This window comes from Anomaloglossus baeobatrachus, chromosome 5, assembly GCF_048569485.1.
Source record: "Anomaloglossus baeobatrachus isolate aAnoBae1 chromosome 5, aAnoBae1.hap1, whole genome shotgun sequence".
NCBI lineage: Eukaryota > Metazoa > Chordata > Amphibia > Anura > Aromobatidae > Anomaloglossus > Anomaloglossus baeobatrachus.
Window position 1 is genome coordinate 385,333,696 of NC_134357.1, and position 26,795 is coordinate 385,360,490.

At 52.0% G+C, this 26,795-nt stretch overlaps 1 protein-coding gene across 1 annotated transcript in view; it reads right to left on the reverse strand.

Moving 5' to 3' along the window:
* Window positions 1-5,599: 5,599 nt before the first annotated feature.
* KPNB1 (karyopherin subunit beta 1) overlaps window positions 5,600-26,795 on the reverse strand; it is a 110,303-nt gene continuing 89,107 nt past the window's right edge. The window contains exons 20-22 of the mRNA XM_075350075.1: window positions 26,507-26,621; window positions 7,781-7,942; window positions 5,600-7,693 (exon numbers count right to left, since the gene is read on the reverse strand). Coding sequence (XP_075206190.1) covers window position 7,693; window positions 7,781-7,942; window positions 26,507-26,621 — 278 coding nt within the window. The 3' untranslated portion in view covers window positions 5,600-7,692. The remainder of the gene's footprint in view (window positions 7,694-7,780; window positions 7,943-26,506; window positions 26,622-26,795) is intronic.

Sequence of the window (26,795 nt, forward strand, 5' to 3'; positions counted from 1 at the left end):
TGTGCAGACTCGACCAGGTAGCCGCCTGACACACCTGCTGAGCCGTAGCCTGGTGCCGCAATGCCCAGGACGCACCCACGGCTCTGGTAGAATGGGCTTTCAGCCCTGAAGGGACCAGAAGCCCAGAAGAACGGTAGGCTTCAAGAATCGGTTCCTTGATCCACCGAGCCAAGGTTGACTTGGAAGCCTGTGACCCTTTACGCTGGCCAGCGACAAGGACAAAGAGCGCATCCGAACGGCGCAGGGGCGCCGTACGAGAAATGTAGAGTCTGAGTGCTCTCACAAGATCTAACAAGTGCAAATCCTTTTCACATTGGTGAACTGGATTAGGACAAAAAGAAGGTAAGGAGATATCCTGATTGAGATGAAAAGGGGATACCACCTTAGGGAGAAATTCCGGAACCGGACGCAGAACCACCTTATCCTGGTGAAACACCAGGAAGGGGGTTTTGCATGACAGTGCAGCTAGCTCAGACACTCTCCGAAGTGATGTGACTGCCACTAGGAAGACCACCTTCTGCGAAAGGCGTGAAAGAGAAACATCCCTCATCGGCTCGAAAGGTGATTTCTGGAGAGCCGTTAGCACCCTGTTAAGATCCCAGGGTTCTAGCGGACGCTTGTAAGGAGGGACTATGTGGCAAACCCCCTGCAGGAACGTGCGTACCTGCGGAAGCCTGGCTAGACGCTTTTGAAAAAACACGGAAAGCGCCGAGACTTGTCCCTTGAGAGAGCCGAGAGACAAACCCTTTTCCATTCCGGATTGAAGGAAGGACAGAAAAGTGGGCAAGGCAAACGGCCAGGGAGTAAAACCCTGATCAGAGCACCAGGATAAGAAGATCCTCCACGTCCTGTGGTAGATCTTGGCGGACGTTTGTTTCCTGGCCTGTCTCATAGTGGCAATGACCTCTTGAGATAACCCTGAAGACGCTAGGATCCAGGACTCAATGGCCACACAGTCAGGTTGAGGGCCGCAGAATTCAGATGGAAAAAAGGCCCTTGAGACAGCAAGTCTGGTCGGTCTGGTAGTGCCCACGGTTGACCCACCGTGAGATGCCACAGATCCGGGTACCACGACCTCCTCGGCCAGTCTGGGGCGATGAGGATGGCGTGGCGGCAGTCGGACCTGATCTTGCGTAACACTCTGGGCAGCAGTGCCAGAGGAGGAAATACACAAGGCAGTCGAAACTGCGACCAATCCTGAACTAATGCGTCTGCCGCCAGAGCTCTGTGATCTTGAGACCGTGCCATGAATGCCGGGACGTTGTTGTGCTGGGACGCCATTAGGTCGACGTCCGGCGTTCCCCAGCGGCAACAGATCTCTTGAAACACGTCCGGGTGAAGAGACCATTCCCCTGCGTCCATGCCCTGGCGACTGAGAAAGTCTGCTTCCCAGTTTTCTACGCCCGGGATGTGAACTGCGGAGATGGTGGAGGCTGTGGCTTCCACCCACAGCAGAATCCGCCGAACTTCTTGGAAGGCTTGACGACTGCGTGTGCCGCCTTGGTGGTTGATGTACGCCACCGCCGTGGCGTTGTCCGACTGAATTCGGATCTGCCTGCCTTCCAGCCACGGCTGGAACGCCTTTAGGGCTAGATACACTGCCCTTATCTCCAGAACATTGATCTGAAGGGAGGACTCTGGCTGAGTCCAGGTACCCTGAGCCCTGTGGTGGAGGAAGACCGCTCCCCACCCTGACAGACTCGCGTCCGTCGTGACCACAGCCCAGGATGGGGGCAGGAAGGATTTTCCCTTCGACAAAGAAGTGGGAAGAAGCCACCACTGAAGGGAGGCCTTGGCTGCCCGAGAAAGGGAGACGTTCCTGTGAGGGACGTCGACCTCCTGTCCCATTTGCGGAGAATGTCCCATTGGAGTGGACGCAGATGAAACTGCGCAAATGGAACTGCCTCCATTGCTGCCACCATCTTCCCTAGGAAGTGCATGAGGCGCCTCAAGGGGTGTGACTGGGCTCGAAGGAGAGATTGCACCCCTGTCTGTAGTGAACGCTGTTTGTCCAGCGGAAGCTTCACTATCGCTGAGAGAGTATGAAACTCCATCCCGAGATAAGTTAGCGATTGGGTCGGTGTCAATTTTGACTTTGGGAAATTGATGATCCACCCGAACCTCTGGAGAGTCTCCAGAGCAGTGTTCAGGCTGTGTTGGCATGCCACCCGGGAGGGTGCCTTGACTAGAAGATCGTCTAAGTAAGGGATCACCGAGTGTCCCTGAGAGTGTAGGACTGCCACCACTGTTGCCATGACCTTGGTGAAGACCCGTGGGGCTGTCGCCAGGCCGAAAGGCAGTGCCACGAACTGAAGGTGTTCGTCTCCGATGGCGAAACGCAGGAAGCGCTGATGCTCTGGTGCAATCGGCACGTGGAGATAAGCATCCCTGATGTCGATTGATGCTAGGAAGTCTCCTTGGGACATCGAGGCGATGACGGAGCGGAGAGATTCCATCCGGAACCGTCTGGTTTTCACGTGTCTGTTGAGCAGTTTGAGGTCCAGAACGGGACGGAATGATCCGTCCTTTATTGGCACCACAAACAAGTTGGAGTAAAAACCGCGACCCCATTCCTGAAGGGGAACAGGGATCACCACTCCTTCTGCCTTCAGAGTGCTCACCGCCTGAAAAAGAGCATCGGCTCGCTCGGGGGGCGGAGATGTTCTGAAGAAACGAGTCGGAGGACGAGAGCTGAGCTCTATCCTGTAACCGTGAGACAGAATGTCTCTCACCCATCGGTCTTGGACATGTGGCAACCAGGCGTCGCAAAAGCGGGAGAGCCTGCCACCGACCGAGGATGCGGTTTGGGGAGGCCGAAAGTCATGAGGAGGCCGCTTTGGGGGCGGCTCCTCCGGCGGTCTTTTTAGGACGTGACTTAGACCGCCATGAATCAGAGTTCCTCTGGCCCTTCTGTGGCCTGTTGGACGTGGAGAATTGAGACCTGGCTGAGGGCCGAAAGGACCGAAACATCGATTGTATCTTCCGTTGCTGAGGTCTGTTTGGTTTGGACTGGGGTAAGGACGAGTCCTTTCCCTTGGATTGTTTAATGATTTCATCCAATTGCTCGCCAAACAGACGGTCGCCAGAAAATGGCAAACCGGTTAAGAACTTCTTGGAAGCAGAGTATGCCTTCCATTCGCGTAGCCACATGGCCCTGCGGACTGCCACTGAATTGGCGGATGCTACCGCTGTACGGCTCGCAGAGTCCAGGACGGCATTCATGGCGTAGGACGAAAAAGCCGACGCCTGAGAGGTTAACGACACAACCTGCGGAGTAGAGGCACGTGTGACTGCATTAATCTCAGACTGACAAGCTGAGATAGCTTGGAGTGCCCATACGGCTGCGAATGCCAGAGCAAAAGACGCGCCTATGGCTTCATAGATGGATTTCATCAGGAGCTCTATTTGCCTGTCAGTGGCATCCTTGAGCGATGAACCATCTGCCACTGCTACTATGGATCTAGCCGCCAGTCTAGAGACTGGAGGATCCACCTTGGGACACTGAGCCCAACCCTTAACTACGTCAGTGGGGAAGGGGTAACGTGTGTCATTAAGGCGCTTAGTAAAGCGCTTGTCCGGAAAAGCTCGGTGTTTCTGGACTGTATCTCTGAAGTTGGAGTGATCAAAAAACGCACTCCGTGTACGTTTGGGAAACCTAAATTGGAATTTCTCCTGCTGAGAAGCTGACTCCTCAATCGGAGGAGTTGGAGGAGAAAGTTTTAACACCTGGTTGATGGACGTTATAAGGTCATTTACTATGGCGTCCCCTTCAGGTGTATCAAGATTGAGAGCGGCGTCAGGATCAGAGCCCTGATCTGCCACCTCCGCTTCATCCTCCAGAGAGTCCTCATGCTGAGACCCTGAGCAGTGTGATGAAGTCGAGGGAAGCTCCCAGCGAGCCCGCTTAGCCGGTCTGGGACTGCGGTCCGTGTCGGAGTCCTCACCGTGGGACCTAGGAGTCACCCCAGGAGCACTTTGCTGCGCCGACCGAGGGGGGTCTGGGGGCAATGATTCAACAGTGCCCGGGGCCTGTGTTACCGGTCTGGACTGCAAAGCTTCAAGTATCTTAGCAGACCATCTATCCATAGACTGAGCCATGGATTGAGAAAGTGACTCAGAAAGTTTCTCAGCCAACACTGCAAACTCTGTCCCTGCCACCTGGACAGTGGTAGCCGGTGGTTCTACCTGGGCCGAGGGTCCCACCAGTGGCTGAGGCTCCGGCTGAGTGAGTGTCACAGGGGCCGAGCATTGCACACAATGAGGGTAGGTGGAACCTGCAGGTAACATAGCCGCACAAGAGGTACAGGTTGCAAAATAAGCCTGTGCCTTGGCACCCTTGCTTTTTGCGGACGACATGCTGTTGTCTCCTCTTAGAGCAATCAGTGAGGGTATATAGCCAAAAGCAAATAGTGCGGCCGAACAGAGTAAATGTATACAATATAAGGATATAAATATACACTTCGGCACCCAGGGGGGCCAGCACCTATTAACAGGTGCAGCTTACCGACCGCCCTCAGTGGTTGTGTGACCACCAGATTCCCTGCCTGGGCCTCCCAGAGCTGTGGAGCTCGGTCTGAAGTTCTCCAGCGGCAGAAGTGCTGATAGCAATGGCTGCCAGCGTTCTGAGAGGAGGAGGGAGCCGTGGGCGTGCCTCAGAAAGTGCGGGAATCTGGTGCCCCGCAGTGCTCAGTGAGGGGGGAGGAGGATACCTAAGTATGCTCCAGCCCTCACCGCTGACGTCCAGTCTAGCGTCCCGCCCTTACCCCTGACTGGCAGGCCCGGGGGCGGGAGTATGCGGTACTAGGCCGCAAAAGCCGGGGACTAAATTTATTAACGCGGCCGGCAAACAAGCGCGGTCGGCGCGGTAGTCCCGGCGACACAAAACACCCAGCAGCTGCTGCAGCGTCCGTTACACAGGCGCTCTATGCGCCGTCCCCAAGGGGACACAGTACCTCAGAGGAGCAGGGCCTGTCCCTGACGATACCCGGTCTCCTGTCCGTCAGATTCCCCCAGGGGCTGCGGAGGGAGCCCGGTCCCAGTGCATGGTGACCGGTTAGGATCCCACTTCACCCAGAGCCCCTAAGGGATGGGGAAGGATAACAGCATGTGGCTCCAGCCTTTGTACCCGCAATGGGTACCTCAACCTTAACAGCACCGCTGACCAGAGTGGGGTGAGAAGGGAGCATGCCGGGGGCCCTGTTAGGGGCCCTCTTTTCTTCCATCCGATAAAGTCAGCAGCTGCTGCTGACTAAAATGTGGAGCTTGCGTGAATGTGTGCCTCCTTCAACACAAAGCATAAAAACTGATGGGCCCGTGATGCACGGGAGGGTGTATAGGCAGAGGGGAGGGGTTACACTTTTTAAAGTGTAATACTTTGTGTGGCCTCCGGAGGCAGAAGCTATACACCCAATTGTCTGGGTCTCCCAATGGAGCGACAAAGAAAGAAGAAAAAACAAAACACAAACCCTAAACCCACAAAAGTGTGGACAGCTTGGTGGCCTATATAATGCGGACATCCTTTACCTGTGAGAAACATTACAGGCTATTCACATTTACGGACCTCTGAATGAGGCCTCAGACAATTCAGACACAGACACGGTTTTGTTTCTGCCACTGCGTCAGTTTATTCTCCTTGCAGTCTACAAGTGGCACAGTCTTGAAAGGAAGCATGACGGAAACCTCAAAATGGTTTGCAATCACCCCACATTATTTGTCATTAGACCACCATCCAGGGTGCAGCAATGTCCACATCAGCACTTCAGTCCTGTAGGCTTCCTTAAGAAATGCATAGAACAAGCAAAGCAAGATCTTCAAGGCTAGGGATCCTGGCTTTGCAGATACCACTATGCCTCCATCTCAACCACAGGGAAGGTACCGTCAGTGTAACAAGCTCCCAATGTGCGTCCTGACAAATGTCTACCTTGGTGCAGGCGATTGATGGCATAGCATAATGCCATGGTCCATGGTGGCTGCAACAGTCTCAATTATGTTACCACATGGCTGCCATTTAAACAAGGGGGAAGGTTGGGATTAAAAAGTGCACAGGCCAAATGAAACAAAAAACAAACCACAAGATGGAGGGCAGGGGATGTTTGACACCATTTTATTAATATTTAACTGCAGTGAAAAAATAGAACCTTGTACAAGTGCCATGGTCCAACGTACATCCAGTCCGTATCTATAATATACTTAGTTTTTTTTTTTGCTTTTTTTCTTCATTTTTCTTTGAACAATTTTTTCAATGTTTTCATTTTTTTTATATTTTTTTTTAAGTGCAGGAAATTGAGTAATCACATTAGACTCTGAAATAAAAGTTAGCATTGCACGCTGGCATCACTTTAGTTGAACTTAGAAGTGCCCATTGCCTATACACTAAGGAGGCAGCGATTGTGTGAGCTGAAGAATTCATGAGAATGCAGTCCAAATACTAGGAAGTCGGGGCCCCCCCCTCTTACTTGGTTAGGGTTATTCTCATGAACAAACGAGCTTCAACCCACAGAACGGCCGGATCTACCGTACAAGCAATAGCCTCGTTAAATTGTGGATTAAACGATTTCACTGCTCGATTGGTAGAAAAAGCAGAGAACGCGGAGTACAAATCGTACACCACAGCCCCCCCTGGCTGCAGGAAAGGGTACTTCACATTCTAAACATTTAAGGATTTGATTCTTTGGCACATTTGAGGGCTATCTTTTCTTTACAAAGAATGATGCTGTGAGGGGCGGATAGATCCCTCAAAAGCCTTGCACTTTTTATATGAAAGGGTGGGGGGGGGGGGGCACTTTCCCTGTTTTTTTTTCTACATATGTTATCTTACACTTCCCTGCTACCCCTTGGCCCATTCACAGATTGACAAAAGCAAGTTATCGGCGCTTGCTTACAACAGGACTAGAGAATAATCAAGCCAGTGTTTCCCTTAACTACTTCCATGCCAGGGGCAACTGCTACACAGAACACCTCTGGAAAGGAAACAGTTAAAAAAAGTATTTTTTTTTTTTCTTTAAATTAAAACAACCTAGAGAAACAGACCTTAATTTTCGTAATCTAGAATGCTAGTGTTGTTCATCTGGTAACAAACGGCGGTACTCCTTCAGGTGAATCCAGAAGCATGGCGAACATTAACACCTTCTCCTCAGAAGAAACAGGGAAATGACGTTCAGACTGTAGACTGCTATACCTCCGCACTCACACACACTTGCTCTTTGAGAATATTCCCATACAGATGCCCCTGGTCCTATACCGGTGTTAGGTGCAGCTATTAATGGACTGCATTAATACTCGGGGGCTTGGAAAGAAGAAAAAAAAAAAAAAAATAGCCAGATGTAACAACGGACTGAAAAAAAAAAAAAAAATTAAAAAAAAAAAAGTTTCACCAGTCACTCCTGCTCTGCCCTGGCCACAAGGCAGTGAGAGCGGCCGCCTAATGTGGAGGCCCGCAGGCCCTTGCTCCTCAGCTGGTGGGCGGATTATATTTCAGCTCTCACCCCTCGCTCCCAGGAAGTCTGCTCTTCTCACAGCACTGCTGCGGTCGCATTATCCATGTGGTATGTTTGAAGCCTCACTCAGTCACTCTCGCACTCTCAAACATTCAGTACCCCGCTCATACGTCTCGCTTCCGGGATATAATTTTTTTTTGTTTTCGAAAAGGTTGGAGATTTCCAGTGGGTTTTCAGCTTCACCCAGCCGCTGCGGTCTGAAGATAGAAGAGGTCAGAATAAGAAACCGGTAACAGCACACAACCCCATTCACATTACACAAGAAAGCCCCCCAACGCTCGTACCAAGCTTGGTTTTTTAGCTTCCTCAGCTCCTTTGTGGCCCAGGTGGCGAGAGTTTTTGTCTTGTTCACCTTTGATCGTCTGCCCTCTGTCAGCAATTCGTGAATCATCGGCCGAGTTTCCACTAATTTGACAACATCCTTTCCAAACGCCGTGCATAAGTCTCTGTTGGAACAATGATATGTTGTAGTCTAGAGCCTTTCAAAATGGGGGAAAAAAAGTGGAGGAGCTGGAGAGCCAAGTATCTGACAGACTTCTCTATTCTGTAGTCCTTCGCAGGTGCCTTGGTCAAACCACAACCTGCAGCTCTATTAAAACTCCCAACATGCTGGGAGTTGTAGTTTCACAATAGCTGCATTGCTAAATGTTGCTGACACTTGTACCATTTTTTTTGTTTAGTTTAGTCACCACCAGAAACACAAGATAGAAACACAGACCGGCAGATATGAATACAAAAACGTTAAGACTATTATTAGCCGAAAAGCAGCAACATACAAGTGCTGGACTGAAACATCGCTGCTATTGGGCTAACAGACGGCCTCATTTTTCTTGGTAATTTACCTTTTTTTTTTTTAATACACATTTGTTTCACTCATTCCACCCATCCTAGTTCCTCATTTTTGGGATTTATTCCTTTAACACTTTCCCACTGTAGGACATAATTGTACATCCTAAGTTCGTGTCCACTAATCACCCGTTGGAACAGATCCACTGGCAACATATATATATATATATATATATATATATACACATATATATATATATATATATATATATATATACACATATACATATACATATACATATACATATACATATACATATACATATACATATACATATACATATACATATACATATACATATACATATACATATACACATATATATATATATATATATATATATATATATATATATATATATATATAATAGAAAATGGATCCGTTAACAGATTGTCATTTGTCTTACATTTAAGCAAAAACCAAATCGATTACAAAGGAAAAAAAAACAAAAACAGATGGCTAAATAGCAATTGTTAACTGATCAGTTTCCATAGACTTCTATGTTAAAAGAAGGGAATTTTGTTTACTTACCGTAAATTCCTTTTCTTCTAGCTCCAATTGGGAGACCCAGACAATTGGGTGTATAGCTTCTGCCTCCGGAGGCCACACAAAGTATTACACTTTAAAAAGTGTAAAGCCCCTCCCCTTCTGCCTATACACCCCCCGTGCTCACGGGCTCCTCAGTTTTGGTGCAAAAGCAGGAAGGAGGAAAAATTATAAATTGGTTTAAAGTAAATTCAATCCGAAGGAATTTCGGAGAACTGAAACCATTCAACATGAACAACATGTGTACCCAAAGAACAACAGCCCGAAGGGAACAGGGGCGGGTGCTGGGTCTCCCAATTGGAGCTAGAAGAAAAGGAATTTACGGTAAGTAAACAAAATTCCCTTCTTTGTCGCTCCATTGGGAGACCCAGACAATTGGGACGTCCAAAAGCAGTCCCTGGGTGGGTAAAATAATACCTCGTAATAGAGCCGTAAAACGGCCCCTACCTACAGGTGGGCAACCGCCGCCTGAAGGACTCGCCTACCTAGGCTGGCATCTGCCGAAGCATAGGTATGCACCTGATAGTGTTTCGTGAAAGTGTGCAGGCTCGACCAGGTAGCCGCCTGACACCTGCTGAGCCGTAGCCTGGTGCCGCAAAGCCCAGGACGCACCCACGGCCCTAGTAGAATGGGCCTTCAGTCCTGAGGGAACCGGAAGCCCCGACGATCGGTAAGCTTCGATAATTGGTTCCTTGATCCACCGAGCCAGGGTTGATTTGGAAGCCTGTGTCCCTTTACGCTGTCCAGCGACAAGGACAAAGAGTGCATCTGAGCGGCGCAGTGGCGCCGTACGAGAAATGTATAGTCTGAGTGCTCTCACCAGATCTAACAAGTGCAAATCCTTTTCACATTGGTGAACTGGATGAGGAAAAAGAAGGGAATTTTGTTACTTACCGTAAATTCCTTTTCTTCTAGCTCTTATTGGGAGACCCAGACGATTGGGGTATAGCTACTGCCCTCTGGAGGCCACACAAAGCACTACATCAAAAGTGCAAGGCCCCTCCCCCTCTGGCTATACCCCCCCCGTGATATCACGGGTTCTCCAGTTTTAGTGCCAAAGCAAGAAGGAGGAAGCCAATAACTGGTTTAAACAAATTAACTCCGAATAACATCGGAGAACTGAAAAACCATTCAACATGAACAACATGTGTACCCGCAAACAACAAAAAAACATCCCGAAGGACAACAGGGCGGGTGCTGGGTCTCCCAATAAGAGCTAGAAGAAAAGGAATTTACGGTAAGTAACAAAATTCCCTTCTTCTTCAGCGCTCTATTGGGAGACCCAGACGATTGGGACGTCCAAAAGCTGTCCCTGGGTGGGTAAAGAAATACCTCATGTTAGAGCTGCAAAACAGCCCTCCCCTACGGGGGTGTCACTGCCGCCTGCAGGACTCTTCTACCTAAGCTAGCATCCGCCGAAGCATAGGTATGCACCTGATAATGCTTGGTGAAAGTGTGCAGACTGGACCAGGTAGCTGCCTGGCACACCTGTTGAGCCGAAGCCTGGTGACGAAATGCCCAGGACGCACCCACGGCTCTGGTTGAGTGGGCTTTTAGCCCTGAAGGAACCGGAAGCCCCGCAGAACGGTAGGCCTCTAGAATTGGTTCTTTGATCCATCGAGCCAGGGTGGCTTTAGAAGCCTGCAACCCCTTGCGCGGACCAGCGACAAGGACAAAAAGTGCATCGGCACGGCGCATGGGCGCCGTGCGGGAAATGTAGATTCTGAGTGCTCTCACCAGATCTAGCAAACGTAAGTCCTTTTCATACCGGTGAACCGGATGAGGACAAAAGGAAGGCAAGGATATATCCTGATTAAGATGAAACGAGGATACGACCTTAGGGAGAAACTCCGGAATGGGGCGCAGCACTACCTTGTCCTGGTGGAACACCAGGAAGGGAGCCTTGGATGACAGAGCTGCCAGCTCCGACACTCGCCGAAGCGATGTGATCGCAACAAGAAACGCCACTTTCTGTGACAGGCGAGAAAAGGAAACTTCCTTCAGAGGCTCGAAAGGCGGCTTCTGGAGAGCAACTAGTACCCTGTTCAGATCCCATGGATCTAACGGCCGCCTGTACGGGGGCACAATATGACAGACCCCCTGCAGGAACGTGCGCACCTTAGGAAGACGTGCTAGACGCTTCTGAAAAAACACGGATAGTGCCGAAACTTGCCCTTTAAGGGAGCTGAGCGACAAGCCCTTTTCTAACCCCGATTGCAGGAAGGAAAGAAACTTGGGCAATGCAAATGGCCAGGGAGACACTCCCTGAGCAGAGCACCAGGATAAGAAAATCTTCCACGTTCTGTGGTAGATCTTAGCCGAATTCGACTTTCTAGCTTGTCTCATTGTGGCAACGACTCCTTGAGATAATCCTGCAGATGCTAGGATCCAGGACTTAATGGCCACACAGTCAGGTTCAGGGCCGCAGAATTCTGATGGAAAAACGGCCCTTGGGACAGTAAGTCTGGTCGGTCTGGCAGTGACCACGGTCGACCGATCGTGAGATGCCACAGATCCCGATACCACGACCTCCTCGGCCAGTCTGGAGCGACGAGTATGATGCGGCTGCACTCGGATCTGATCTTGCGTAGCACTCTGGGCAAGAGCGCCAGAGGCGGAAACACGTATGGGAGCTGAAACTGCGACCAATCTTGAACCAAGGCGTCTGCCGCCAGAGCTCTTTGATCGCGCGACCTCGCCATGAATGCCGGGACCTTGTTGTTGTGCCGGGATGCCATTAGGTCGACGTCCGGCACTCCCCAGCGGCGACAGATTTCCTGAAACACGTCCGGGTGAAGGGACCATTCCCCTGCGTCCATGCCCTGGCGACTGAGGAAGTCTGCTTCCCAGTTTTCTACGCCTGGGATGTGAACCGCGGATATGGTGGATGCTGTGTCCTCCACCCACATTAGAATGCGCCGGACTTCTTGGAAGGCTTGCCGACTGCGCGTCCCTCCTTGGTGGTTGATGTATGCCACCGCTGTGGAGTTGTCCGATTGGATTCGGATCTGCTTCCCTTCCAGCCACTGTTGGAAGGCCAGTAGAGCAAGATACACTGCTCTGATCTCCAGAACATTGATCTGAAGGGTGGACTCCTGCGGAGTCCACGTCCCCTGAGCCCTGTGGTGGAGAAATACCGCTCCCCACCCTGACAGACTCGCATCTGTCGTGACTACTGCCCAGGATGGGGGCAGGAAGGATCTTCCCTGAGACAATGAGGTGGGAAGGAGCCACCATTGTAGGGAGTCCTTGGCCGTCTGGGAAAGCGAGACTTTCCTGTCCAGTGACGTTGACTTCCCGTCCCATTGGCGGAGAATGTCCCATTGAAGTGGGCGCAGATGAAATTGCGCAAAGGGAACTGCTTCCATGGCTGCCACCATCTTCCCTAGGAAATGCATGAGGCGCCGCAAGGGATGCAACTGGCCCTGCAGAAGAGATTGCACCCCTGTCTGTAGTGACCGCTGCTTGTTCAGCGGAAGCTTCACTATCGCTGCTAGAGTATGAAACTCCATGCCAAGATACGTTAGTGATTGAGTCGGTGATAGGATCGACTTTGGAAAGTTGATGATCCATCCGAAAGACTGTAGGGTCTCCAGCGTAGCATTCAGGCTGTGCTGACATGCCTCTTGAGAGGGAGCTTTGACCAATAAATCGTCTAGGTAAGGGATCACCGAGTGTCCCTGAGAGTGCAAGAATGCTACCACCGCCGCCATGACCTTGGTGAAGACCCGTGGGGCTGTCGCCAGACCAAATGGCAGAGCTACGAACTGAAAATGGTCGTCTTCTATCACAAAACGTAGAAAACGTTGATGTTCTGTAGCAATTGGCACGTGGAGATAAGCATCTTTGATGTCTATTGAGGCAAGGAAGTCTCCTCTGGACATTGAGGCAATGACAGAACGCAGGGTTTCCATCCGGAACTTCCTGGGGTGCACATGTTTGTTGAGCCGTTTTAGGTCCAGAACAGGACGGAATGAACCGTCCTTTTTTGGAACCACAAAGAGATTGGAGTAAAACCCTTGCCCTTGTTCCTGAGGAGGGACTGGGATCACCACTCCTTCCGCTCTTAGGGAGTCCACCGCCTGCAGCAGAGCATCTGCTCGGTCTGGATGTGGGGAGGTTCTGAAGAACCGAGCTGGAGGACGAGAATTGAACTCGATTCTGTACCCGCGAGACAAAATGTCCGTCACCCACCGGTCTTTGACCTGTGACATCCAAATGCCGGAAAAGCGGGAGAGCCTGCCCCCGACCGGCGATGCGGAGGGAGGGGGCTGGAAGTCATGAGGTAGCCGCTTTGGAAGCGGTACCTCCATTTGCTTTCTTGGGGCGCGTGTGAGCCCGCCACGAATCTGAGTTTCTTTGCGTCCTCTGAGTCCCTTTGGACGAGGTAAATGGTGTCTTGCCCGAACCTCGAAAGGACTGAAACCTCTGCTGCCACTTTTTCTGCTGAGGTTTGGTTGTTCTGGGTTGTGGTAAAGAGGAGTCTTTACCCTTGGACTGCTTAATGATATCAGCCAATGGCTCGCCAAACAGTCTATCTCTAGATAAAGGCAAACTGGTTAAACATTTTTTGGAACCAGCATCTGCTTTCCAGTCCTTTAACCACAAGGCTCTGCGCAAAACTACCGAATTGGCGGACGCCATTGAGGTGCGACTGGTAGATTCTAGGACCGCATTGATAGCGTAAGACGCAAACGCCGACATCTGCGAGGTAAGGGACGCCACTTGCGGCACCGCTGGATGTATGATAGCATCCACTTTTGCTAAACCAGCTGAAATAGCCTGGAGTGCCCATACGGCTGCGAATGCCGGAGCAAACGACGCGCCGATAGCTTCATAGACAGATTTTAACCAAAGGTCCATCTGTCTGTCATTGGCATCTTTAAGTGAAGCGCCATCCTCCACTGCAACTATGGACCTAGCTGCGAGTTTGGAAATCGGGGGGTCTACCTTTGGACACTGTGTCCAGCGCTTGACCACCTCAGGGGGGAAAGGGAAACGCGTATCTTTAGATCGTTTAGAGAAACGCCTTTCTGGGTGAGCGTCGTGCTTCTGGATTGATTCTCTGAAGTCAGAGTGATCCAAGAAAGCACTCAATGTACGCTTGGGATAAAGGAAACGAAACTTCTCCTGCTCTGCAGCCGCCTCTTCTGCTGAAGGGGCTGGGGGAGAAATATCCAACAGCCTATTGATGGCTGAGATAAGGTCGTTTACCATGGCATCCCCATCAGGGGTATCCAGGTTGAGAGGGGTTCCAGGAATGGATTCCTGATCACTCTCATCAGACACATCACAGGGAGACTGATTGCGCTGAGACCCTGAGCAATGTGATGACGTCGAGGGTCTTTCCCAGCGAGCTCGCTTAGGGTGGCTGGGGCTATCATCTGAGTCATAATCCTCGGCCTGTGAAGCCGGGGACCCCCCTGTGGGCTGGATTAATTCCAAGTGAGGGGGACCTGAGGACAGAGGCCCCATGCATAGATTGCAAGGTTTCAAGGATTTTTGCCATAGACAGAGACATATTATCAGCAAAAACTGCAAAGTCTGTCCCTGTCACCGGGGCAGGACTTACAGGCGTCTCAGCCTGGGTCACTACCTCTCCTGACTCCGGCTGGCGAAGCAGCACCGGGTCGGAGCATTGCACACAATGGGGGTCATCGGAGCCTGCTGGTAGATTAGCCCCACATGCAGCACCCGCAGTATACACAGCCCTAGCCTTGGCAGCCTTGCGTTTTGAGGATGGCATGTTGTTGCTTCCACAGAGTGATCTGGGAGATGCAGCCAGAAGCGACCTCACAGTGCAAGAAATACAATATCTATATATCTGTACACAGTACACCGATACACCGTGAGGCACTAGAGGGACCAGCACAGAAAAATCGCTTACCGCCCGCTTAAAAAGCGGGTGTGTGGTCGCCAGATAGCCCCTAGTCCAGGTCTCCCAGAGCCTTGCGTCCTTCCTCCAGCCAGACTGCATGTAATGGCTGCCGGCGTCCTGAGAGAGGAGGGGGGGCGGGCCCTGGGCGTTCCTGGCTAAGAGCGGGAAGCCTGCTTCCCTCTGTGCCTAGTGTGAGGGCTGGAGCATGTAAATCAGGCTCCAGCCCTCGTCGCTGCTAGCGAACAGCGTCTCTCCCCTACCCTGAATGACAGGGTGGGGGCGGGAACGAATCGGAGCTGCCGGCGTCCTAGGCCCAAAAAGCCGGGGACTCAATTTATAACCGCCGCCGCCGTAAAAGCGCGGACGGCGGATCCCCGGCGCACCACAAGTCACAGCAGCGCCGCCCGGTCCAGAGGGGGTCGGCGCTGCGTTCCCATACACAAAAAAATCCCCCAGTAATCTGTAGGGACACTAGCTCCAACGTTGCGGTCCCCGGCGCACTACAACACCCAGCCAGCCCGGAGTGTGTCTGTGCCTGCCGGGGACACAGAGTACCTGTATGATGCAGGGCCTGTCCCTGATCGTACTCCTGCTCCGTCTCCAACAGGTTCTAATGGGTCTGTGGATGGAGCCCGGCGTCAGAGCTGAGAGGCCGGCAGGATCCCACTTCCACAGAGCCCTACCAGGGGATGTGGAAGGAAAACAGCATGTCAGGCTCCAGCCCTGTACCAGCAATAGGTACCTCAACCTTACAACACCATCCAGGGGTGAGAAGGGAGCATGCTGGGGACACTATATGTGTCCTCTTTTCTTCCATCCGAAATAGTCAGCAGCTACTGCTGACTAAAATCTGTGGAGCTATGCATGGAATGTCTGACCTCCTTCGCACACAAAGCTAAAACTGGAGAACCCGTGATATCACGGGGGGGGTATAGCCAGAGGGGGAGGGGCCTTGCACTTTTGATGTAGTGCTTTGTGTGGCCTCCAGAGGGCAGTAGCTATACTCCAATCGTCTGGGTCTCCCAATAGAGCGCTGAAGAAAAGAGGGTAAGGAGATATCCTGATTGAGATGAAAGGGGGATACCACCTTAGGGAGAAATTCCGGAACCGGACGCAGAACCACCTTGTCCTGGTGAAACACCAGGAAAGGAGCTTTGTATGACAGCGCTGCCAGCTCGGACACTCTCCGAAGTGAAGTGACTGCTACTAGGAAAACCACTTTCTGCGAAAGGCGTGAAAGAGAAGAAGGGAATTTTGTTGCTTACCGTAAATTCCTTTTCTTCTAGCTCCTATTGGGAGACCCAGACGATTGGGTGTATAGCACTGCCTCCGGAGGCCACACAAAGCAATTACACTAAAAAGTGTAAGGCCCCTCCCCTTCTGGCTATACACCCCCAGTGGGATCACTGGCTCACCAGTTTTAGTGCAAAAGCAAGAAGGAGGAAAGCCAATAACTGGTTTAAACAAATTCACTCCGAAATAACCTCGGAGAACTGAAAACCATTCAACATGAACAACATGTGTACCCGAAAACAACCAAAAATCCCGAAGGACAACAGGGCGGGTGCTGGGTCTCCCAATAGGAGCTAGAAGAAAAGGAATTTATGGTAAGTAACAAAATTCCCTTCTTCTTCGGCGCTCCATTGGGAGACCCAGACGATTGGGACGTCCAAAAGCTGTCCCTGGGTGGGTAAAGAAATACCTCATGTTAGAGCTGCAAAGACAGTCCTCCCCTACGGGGAGGCAACTGCCGCCTGCAGGACTCTTCTACCTAGGCTGGCGTCCGCCGACGCATAGGTATGCACCTGATAATGTTTGGTGAAAGTGTGCAGACTCGACCAGGTAGCTGCCTGGCACACCTGTTGAGCCGTAGCCTGGTGACGCAATGCCCAGGACGCACCCACAGCTCTGGTAGAATGGGCCTTCAGCCCTGATGGAACCGGAAGCCCAGCAGAACGGTAGGCCTCAAGAATTGGTTCTTTGATCCATCGAGCCAGGGTGGCCTTAGAAGCCTGCGACCCCTTGCGCTTACCAGCGACAAGGACAAAAAGAGTGCATCCGAACGGCGCAGGGGCGCCGTGCGGGAAATGTAGATTCTGAGTGCTCGCACCAGATCTAACAAATGTAAATCCTTCTCATACCGATGAACTGCATGAGGACAAAAAGAAGGCAAAGAGATATCCTGATTAAGATGAAAAGAGGATACCACCTTCGGGAGAAACTCCTGAATGGGGCGCAGCACTACCTTGTCCTGGTGGAAGACCAGGAAGGGAGCCTTGGATGACAGCGCTGCTAGCTCAGACACTCTCCGAAGAGATGTGATCGCTACCAGAAAAGCCACTTTCTGTGATAGTCTAGAAAGTGAAACCTCCCTCAGAGGCTCGAAGGGCGGCTTCTGGAGGGCAACTAGCACCCTGTTCAGGTCCCATGGATCTAATGGTCGCTTGTACGGGGGTACGATATGACAAACCCCCTGCAGGAACGTGCGCACCTTAGAGAGTCGTGCTAGACGCTTCTGAAAAAAGACGGATAGCGCCGAGACTTGCCCCTTAAGGGAGCCGAGCGACAAACCTTTTTCTAACCCAGATTGTAGGAAAGAAAGAAAGGTAGGCAATGCAAATGGCCAGGGAGACACTCCCTGAGCAGAGCACCAGGATAAGAATATCCTCCACGTTCTGTGGTAGATCTTAGCGGACGTGGGCTTCCTAGCCTGTCTCATGGTGGCAACGACCCCTTGGGATAATCCTGAAGACGCTAGGATCCAGGACTCAATGGCCACACAGTCAGGTTCAGGGCCGCGGAATTCCGATGGAAAAACGGCCCTTGGGACAGTAAGTCTGGTCGGTCTGGTAGTGCCCACGGTTGGCCGACCGTGAGACGCCACAGATCCGGATACCACGCCCTCCTTGGCCAGTCTGGGGCGACGAGTATGACGCGGCTGCAGTCGGATCTGATCTTGCGTAGCACCCTGGGCAAGAGTGCCAGAGGTGGAAACACATAAGGGAGCCGGAACTGCGACCAATCTTGCACTAAGGCGTCTGCCGCCAGAGCTCTGTGATCGCGAGACCGTGCCATGAAGGTCGGGACCTTGTTGTTGTGCCGGGACGCCATTAGATCGACGTCCGGCCTTCCCCAGCGGCGACAGATTTCCTGAAACACTTTCGGGTGAAGGGACCATTCCCCTGCGTCCATGCCCTGGCGACTGAGGAAGTCTGCTTCCCAGTTTTCTACGCCGGGGATGTGAACTGCGGATATGGTGGAGGCCGTGGCTTCCACCCACATCAGGATCCGCCGGACTTCCTGGAAGGCTTGCCGACTGCGAGTCCCCCCTTGGTGGTTGATGTATGCCACCGCTGTGGAGTTGTCCGACTGAATTCGGATCTGCTTTCCTTCCAGCCACTGCTGGAAGGCTAGTAGGGCAAGATACACTGCTCTGATCTCCAGAACATTGATCGGAAGGGTGGACTCCTGCTGAGTCCACGTACCCTGAGCCCTGTGGTGGAGAAAAACTGCTCCCCACCCTGAGAGACTCGCGTCTGTCGTGACCACCGCCCAGGACGGTGGTAGGAAGGATCTTCCCTGTGATAATGAGGTGGGAAGAAGCCACCACTGCAGAGAGTCTTTGGCCGTCTGGGAAAGGGAGACTTTCCTGTCCAGGGATGTTGACTTCCCGTCCCATTGGCGGAGAATGTCCCATTGAAGTGGGCGCAGATGAAACTGCGCAAACGGAACCGCCTCCATTGCCGCCACCATCTTCCCGAGGAAGTGCATGAGGCGTCTTAAGGAGTGCGACTGACTTTGAAGGAGAGCCTGCACCCCAGTCTGTAGTGACCTCTGCTTGTCCAGCGGAAGCTTCACTATCGCTGAGAGAGTATGAAACTCCATGCCAAGATACGTTAGCGATTGGGTCGGTGACAGATTTGACTTTGAGAAGTTGATGATCCACCCGAACGTCTGGAGAGTCTCCAGTGCAACATTCAGGCTGAGTTGGCATGCCTCCTGAGAGGGTGCCTTGACAAGTAGATCGTCCAAGTAAGGGATCACAGAGTGTCCCTGAGAGTGCAAGACTGCTACCACTGCCGCCATGACCTTGGTGAACACCCGTGGGGCTGTCGCCAGACCAAATGGCAGAGCTACGAACTGAAGATGGTCGTCTCCTATCACGAAGCGTAGAAAACGTTGGTGCTCTGTAGCAATCGGCACGTGGAGATAAGCATCTTTGATGTCTATTGATGCTAGGAAATCTCCTTGAGACATTGAGGCAATGACTGAGCGGAGGGATTCCATCCGGAACCGCCTGGCGTTCACATGCTTGTTGAGCAGTTTTAGGTCCAGAACAGGACGGAATGAGCCGTCCTTTTTTGGCACCACAAAGAGGTTGGAGTAAAAACCTTGTCCTTGTTCCTGAAGAGGAACAGGGACCACCACTCCTTCTGCTCTTAGAGAATTCACCGCCTGCAGAAGGGCATCTGCTCGGTCGGGATGTGGGGAAGTTCTGAAGAACCGAGGCGGAGGACGAGAACTGAACTCTATCCTGTACCCGTGAGACAAAATGTCTGTTACCCACCGGTCTTTGACCTGTGGCAGCCAAATGTCGCAAAAGCGGGAGAGCCTGCCACCGACCGAAGATGCGGAGGGAGGCGGCCGAAAGTCATGAGGCAGCCGCCTTGGAAGCGGTACCTCCGGCTGCTTTCTTGGGGCGTGAGTGAGCCCGCCAGGAATCAGAGCTCCTTTGCTCTTTCTGAGTCCCTTTGGACGGGGCGAACTGGGGCTTGCCCGAGCCTCGAAAGGACCGAAACTTTGACTGCCACTTCCTCTGTTGAGGTTTGCTTGATCTGGGCTGGGGTAAGGAAGAGTCCTTACCTTTGGACTGTTTAATGATTTCCGCCAATTGCTCACCAAACAGTCTGTCTCCAGATAATGGCAAGCTGGTTAAACATTTTTTAGAAGCAGAATCTGCTTTCCATTCCTTTAACCACAAGGCTCTGCGCAAAACTACAGAGTTGGCGGAAGCCATTGCGGTACGGCTCGTAGAGTCCAGTACCGCATTAATAGCGTAGGTCGCAAACGCAGTCATTTGCGTAGTTAAGGACGCCACTTGCGGCACTGCTGGACGTATGAAAGAGTCCACCTGTGCCAAACCAGCTGAAATAGCTTGGAGCGCCCACACGGCCGCGAATGCTGGAGCAAACGACGCGCCAATAGCTTCATAGACAGATTTCAACCAAAGGTCCATCTGTCTGTCATTGGCATCTTTAAGTGAAGCCCCATCCTCCACTGCAACTATGGATCTAGCTGCAAGCCTGGATATTGGAGGGTCCACTTTTGGACACTGGGTCCAGCGTTTGACCACGTCAGGGGGAAAGGGATAACGTGTATCCTTAAGACGTTTGGAAAAACGCTTGTCCGGATAAGCATGGTGCTTCTGGATTGATGCTCTGAAGTCAGAGTGGTCCAGAAAGGTGCTCAATTTACGCTTGGGATACAGGAAATGGAATTTCTCCTGCTGGGCAGCTGCCTCCTCTGCTGAAGGGGCTGGGGGAGAAATATCCAACAGCCTATTGATGGCCGCTATAAGGTCATTTACCATGGCGTCACCATCTGGCGTATCCAAATTGAGTGCGGTGTCAGGGCTAGACTCCTGATCACCCACCTCTGTCTCATCATATAGAGACCCTTCTCGCTGAGACCCTGACCCGCGTGATGACGTGGAGGGTCTCTCCCAGCGAGCTCGCTTAGGCGGCCTGGGACTGTCATCGGAGTCAGAGCCCTCAGCCAGTGAAGCCTGGGACCCCCGTGAAGTACGGATTAGTTCCAACTGAGGGGGACCGGGGAACATAGGGACAGTAGTGTCCATGGTCTGAGCTGTCCCTGAATGGTACACAGCTCCATATCCATCAGGTTCACTGGGTCTGTGGATGGAGCCCGGCCTCAGGGCTTGGGGGCCGGTAAGATCCCACTTCCACAGAGCCCCTCAGGGGGATGGGGAAGGAAAGCAGCATGTGGGCTCCAGCCTCCGTACCCGCAATGGGTACCTCAACCTTACGAACCACAAGTGGGGTAAGAAGGGAGCATGCTTGGGGCCGTATATGGGCCCTCTTTTCTTCCATCCGACATAGTCAGCAGCTACTGCTGACTAAACAGTGGAGCTATGCGTGGATGTCTGACCTCCTTCGCACAAAGCAGAAAACTGGTGAGCCAGTGATCCCACTGGGGGTGTATAGCCAGAAGGGGAGGGGCCTTACACTTTTTAGTGTAATTGCTTTGTGTGGCCTCCGGAGGCAGTGCTATACACCCAATCGTCTGGGTCTCCCAATGGAGCGCCGAAGAAATATCCTTCATTGGCTCGACCGGTGATTTCTGAAGAGCCATCAGCACCCTGTTCAGATCCCAGGGTTCTAACGGGCGCTTGTAAGGAGGGACTATATGACAAACCCCCTGCAGGAACGTGCGTACCTGTGGAAGTCTGGCTAGGCGCTTCTGAAAAAATACAGAGAGCGCTGAAACCTGTCCCTTAAGCGAGTCGAGCGACAAACCCTTTTCCAGTCCGGATTGAAGGAATGACAGAAAAGTGGGTAAGGCAAATGGCCAGGGAGAAAAACCCTGAGCAGAGCACCAAGATAGGAATATCCTCCACGACCTGTGGTAGATCTTGGCGGACGTTGGTTTCCTAGCCTGTCTCATAGTGGCAATGACCTCTTGAGATAACCCTGATGACGCTAGGATCCAGGACTCAATGGCCACACAGTCAGGTTGAGGGCCGCAGAATTCAGAAGGAAAAACGGCCCTTGAGACAGCAAGTCTGGTCGGTCTGGCAGTGCCCACGGTTGGCCCACCGTGAGATGCCACAGATCCGGGTACCACGACCTCCTCGGCCAGTCTGGAGCCACGAGGATGGCGCGGCGGCAATCGGACCTGACCTTGCGTAACACTCTGGGCAACAGTGCCAGAGGAGGAAACACATAAGGGAGTTGAAACTGCGACCAATCCTGAACTAAGGCGTCTGCCACCAGAGCTCTGATCTTGAGACCGCGCCATAAATGTCGGGACCTTGTTGTTGTGCCGGGACGCCATTAGGTCGACGTCCGGCATCCCCCAGCGGCAACAGATCTCCTGAAACACGTCCGGGTGAAGGGACCATTCCCCTGCGACCATGCCCTGACGACTGAGAAAGTCTGCTTCCCAGTTTTCTACGCCCGGGATGTGAACTGCGGATATGGTGGAGGCTGTGGCTTCCACCCACAGCAGAATCCGCCGGACTTCCTGGAAGGCTTGCCGACTGCGTGTGCCGCCTTGATGGTTGATGTATGCCACCGCTGTGGAGTTGTCCGACTGAATTTGGATCTGCTTGCCTTCCAGCCACGGCTGGAACGCCTTTAGGGCAAGATACACTTCCCTTATCTCCAGAACATTGATCTGAAGGGAGGACTCTGTCTGAGTCCAAGTACCCTGAGCCCTGTGGTGGAGGAAAAAACGCTCCCCACCCTGACAGGCTCGCGTCCGTCGTGACCACCGCCCAGGATGGGGGTAGGAAGGATTTCCCCTTCGACAGAGAAGTGGGGAGAAGCCACCACTGAAGGGAAGCCTTGGCTGCCCGCGAAAGGGAGACGTTCCTGTCGAGGGACGTCGACTTCCTGTCCCATTTGCGGAGAATGTCCCATTGAAGAGGACGCAGATGAAACTGCGCAAAAGGGACTGCCTCCATTGCTGCTACCATCTTCCCTAGGAAGTGCATGAGGCGCCTCAGGGAGTGTGACTGGCCTTGAAGGAGACAGTGCACCCCTGTCTGTAGTGAACGCTGTTTGTCCAGCGGAAGTTTCACTATCGCTGAGAGGGTATGAAACTCCATGCCAAGATATGTCAGTAATTGGGCCGGTGTCAGATTTGACTTTGGAAAATTGATGATCCACCCGAAGCTCTGGAGAGTCTCCAGAGCAATGTTCAGGCTGTGTTGGCATGCCACTTGAGAGGGTGCCTTCACAAGCAGATCGTCTAAGTAAGGGATCACCGAGGGTGTTCGTTCCCTATGGCGAAACGCAGGAAGCGCTGATGCTCTGGTGCAATTGGTACGTGGAGATAAGCATCTTTGATGTCGATTGATGCTAGGAAATCTCCTTGGGACATTGAGGCGATGACGGAGCGGAGCGATTCCATCCGGAACCGCCTGGTTTTTACATGTTTGTTGAGCAGTTTGAGGTCCAGAACAGGACGGAAGGATCCGTCCTTTTTCGGCACCACGAACAAGTTGGAGTAAAAACCGTGACCCTGCTGCTGAAGAGGAACAGGGATCACCACTCCTTCCGCCTTCAGCGTGCACACCGCATGCAGAAGAGCATCGGCTCTCTCGGGGGGTGGAGATGTTCTGAAGAATCGAGTCGGAGGACGAGAGCTGAACTCTATCCTGTAACCGTGAGATAGAATGTGTCTCACCCATCGGTCTTTTACTTGTGGCAGCCAGGCGTCGCAAAAGCGGGAGAGCCTGCCACCGACCGAGGATGCAGTGTGAGGAGACTGAAAGTCATGAGGAGGCCGCTTTGGGAGCGGTTCCTCCGGCGGTCTTTGTAGGGCGTGCCTTAGACCGCCATGATCGGAGTTCCTCTGATCCTTCTGAGGCCCTTTGGACGAGGAGAATTGCTGCCCGCGGTCCGAAAGGACCGAAACCTCGATTGTACCTTTCGTGGTTGAGGTCTGTTTGGTTTGGCCTGGGGTAAGGATGAGTCCTTTCCCTTGGATTGTTTAATGATTTCATCAAATTTCTCGCCAAACAGGCGGCCGCCAGAAAATGGCAAACAGGATAAGAACTTTTTGGAAGCAGAGTCTGCCTTCCATTCACGTAGCCACATGGCCCTGCGGACTACCACCGAATTGGCGGATGCTACCGCCGTACGGCTCGCAGAGTCCAGGACAGCATTAATGGCGTAGGACGCAAACGCCGACGCCTGAGTGGTTAAGGGCATCACTTGCGGAGCAGATGAACGTGTGACCGTATTAATCTGCGCATGACAAGCTGAGATAGCTTGGAGTGCCCATACGGCTTGGAAAAACGCTTATCTGGACAAGCCCGGTGTTTCTGGACTGCGTCTCTGAAGTCAGAGTGATCCAGAAACGTACTCAAAGAACGCTTGGGACACCTGAAACGGAATTTCTCCTGAGAAGCTGACTCCTCCATTGTAGGAGCTGGGGGAGAAATATCCAATACCTGATTGATGGACGCTATAAGATCATTCACTATGGCGTCACCTTCAGGTGTATCTAGGTTGAGAGCGATCTCAGGATCAGAATCCTGATCTGCTACCTCCGCTTCATCTTCCAGAGTGTGATTAAGTCGAGTGAATTTCCCAGCGAGCCCGCTTAGGCGGTCTGGGACTGCGGTCCGTGTCAGGGACCTCACCCTGGGATTTGTGGGTCACCCCAGGAGCACTTTGCTGCTCCAATTGAGGGGTGCCTTGGGCCAATGATTGAACAGTGCCCGGGGCCTGAATCACCAGTCTGGACTGTAAGGCTTCTAGTATCTGAGCAGACCATTTATCCATACTCTCAGACAGTTTGTCAGCAAATACTGCAAACTCCGTCCCGGTCACCTGGACAGTGGTAGCAGGTGGTTCTACCTGGGCCACCAGTGGCAGAGGCTCCGCTGAGTAAGAGCCACAGGGGCCGAGCATTGCACACAATGCGGGTCAGTGGAACCTGCCGGTAGGATAGCCACACATGAGGTAAAGGTTGCAAAGTAAGCCTGTGCTTTGGCACCCTTGCTTTTTGCGGACGACATGCTGTTGTCTCCTCTGATACAATCCAGGAGGGTATATAGCCAAAAATCAACAGTGCGACCATACAGTATAATGTAAAGCATATATATATATATATATATATACATACACTTCGGCACTCAGTGGGGCCAGCAACACAGGTGCTGCTTACCGACCGCTCAAAGCGGTTGTGTGATCATCAGATTCCCTGCCTGAGCCTCCCTGTTGTCCTCTCCGGTCTGAAGTGCTGACAGGAATGGCTGCCGGCATTCTGTGGAGAGGGGGCCGTGGGCGTGCCCTTGAAAAGTGCGGGAATCTAGTGCCCCACTGTGCTGAGTGAGGGGGGAGGAGGATACTAGGTATGCTCCAGCCCTTAGCACTGCCGTCCTGTGCAGCGTCCCGCCCTTCCCCTGACTGGCAGGCCTGTGGGCGGGAATAAGCGAAACTAGGCCGCAAAAGCCGGGGACTAAAGTTATAAGCGCGGCCGGCAAATAAGCACGGCCGGCGCGGTAGTCCCCGGCGCACTAACACACCCAGCAGTGCTGCAGTGTGTGTGGCACAAGCGATCCATACGCGGTCCCCACGGGGACACAGAGTACCTCACAGTTGCAGGGCCTTGTCCCTGACGATACTCAGCTCCAGTCCAGCAGAATCCCCAGGGGCTGCGGAGGGAGCACGGTCCCAGTGCCTGGAGACCGATTAGGATCCCACTTCACCCAGAGCCCTGAAAGGGATGGGGAAGGAAAACAGCATGTGGCTCCTGCCTATGTACCCGCAATGGGTACCTCAACCTTAACAACACCGCCGACCAGAGTGGGGTGAGAAGGGAGCATGCTGGGGGCCCTGTTATGGGCCCTCTTTTCTTCCATCAGACCTAGTCAGCAGCTGCTGCTGACTAAGATGTGGAGCTATGCGTGGATGTCAGCCTCCTTCGCACAAAGCATAAAAACTGAGGAGCCCGTGAGCACGGGGGGTGTATAGGCAGAAGGGGAGGGGCTTTACACTTTTAAGTGTAATACTTTGTGTGGCCTCCGGAGGCAGAAGCTATACACCCAATTGTCTGGGTCTCCCAATGGAGCGACAAAGAAAACAAAAATAAATCCTTAAAAGAACAAATCCTACAACAATCCAATTTTTTCAAAACTGGAAAAAAAAAAAAAAGTTGTCTTTGCACAGCATTTTTGCCAACAGATTGCTGCTGGATCAGTTCTAATGGATGATTACTGGGCATATGAACTCAGCCTAAAGGGTGCTTTACACGCTGTGACATCGCTAGCGATCTCGTTAGCAATGTGACATGCCAGATCGCACATACGATCTGCCGAGATAGCACATAGGTCGTTTTATACCGCCGGTCACATGTGCAATCTCTGCAGATCGCATCTGCGATCTCGCGTGTCACATCGCTAACGATATTGCTAGCGATGTCGCAGCGTGTAAAGCACCTTTTAGTCTACGTTCCCGTGGAGCTGAGCTCACACCATACTTATCAGTGACTGGAGCTGCTGTTAAGCCACTATCAAACAGCAGAATTTGAAAAATGATTGCCAGTAAGCATGTGCAAAGCTCCGGTCGCCCTCCCACCCCATGGAGAGACTGCAGTCAATGGATTGTCATGACAGCCAAGTCTGTTAAAAGCCCACATGGCTGCCATCTTCCTGTGCAGTGTGTGGCTTTATAGGAGAATTGGATTTTCTCTATAATGATTTATTTCAATATAGTGGGGACTTACAAACTACAAGTAGTCTCATGAAATAAATCTAGTCCTCATTCAGCTATGTCAGTAGGAAGAAAAAAAATCAAAGCTTTTTTAACAAATGGGTTAAAAAAAAACCCCAACTAAATAATTGGCTGAGGCATTGGCACATTTCAGATAATTTGGAGTAATCTCCCTTTTCATTTTATACAGACCTTTGACTGTTTATGGGACTTAGACACCTAAACAAATCTCCCCCCCTTCATCAAATCCCATCATTCCCACAAGCAGACTCACCCAATAAGTCCGGCACAACACGCGACCACATTGTCTGTATGATCCTCATCTCCAGCAATATGATCAATAAATGACAAGATGAACTCTACACGGGGCTGCACCAGCATCACATCAGCTAGAAGAGAAGAGGACGGCTGTGGTAAGTACTACACCCACATCAGACGTCTACTCATTCTTGTGGACGTTTAATCCTTAACACAACTACATTTTATAGACCTTTTTGAACAGGAGATGTCAAATTGCATGTTATCATGAATATATGTCCCCATGTGAAAGGCGGAGCTTTTCT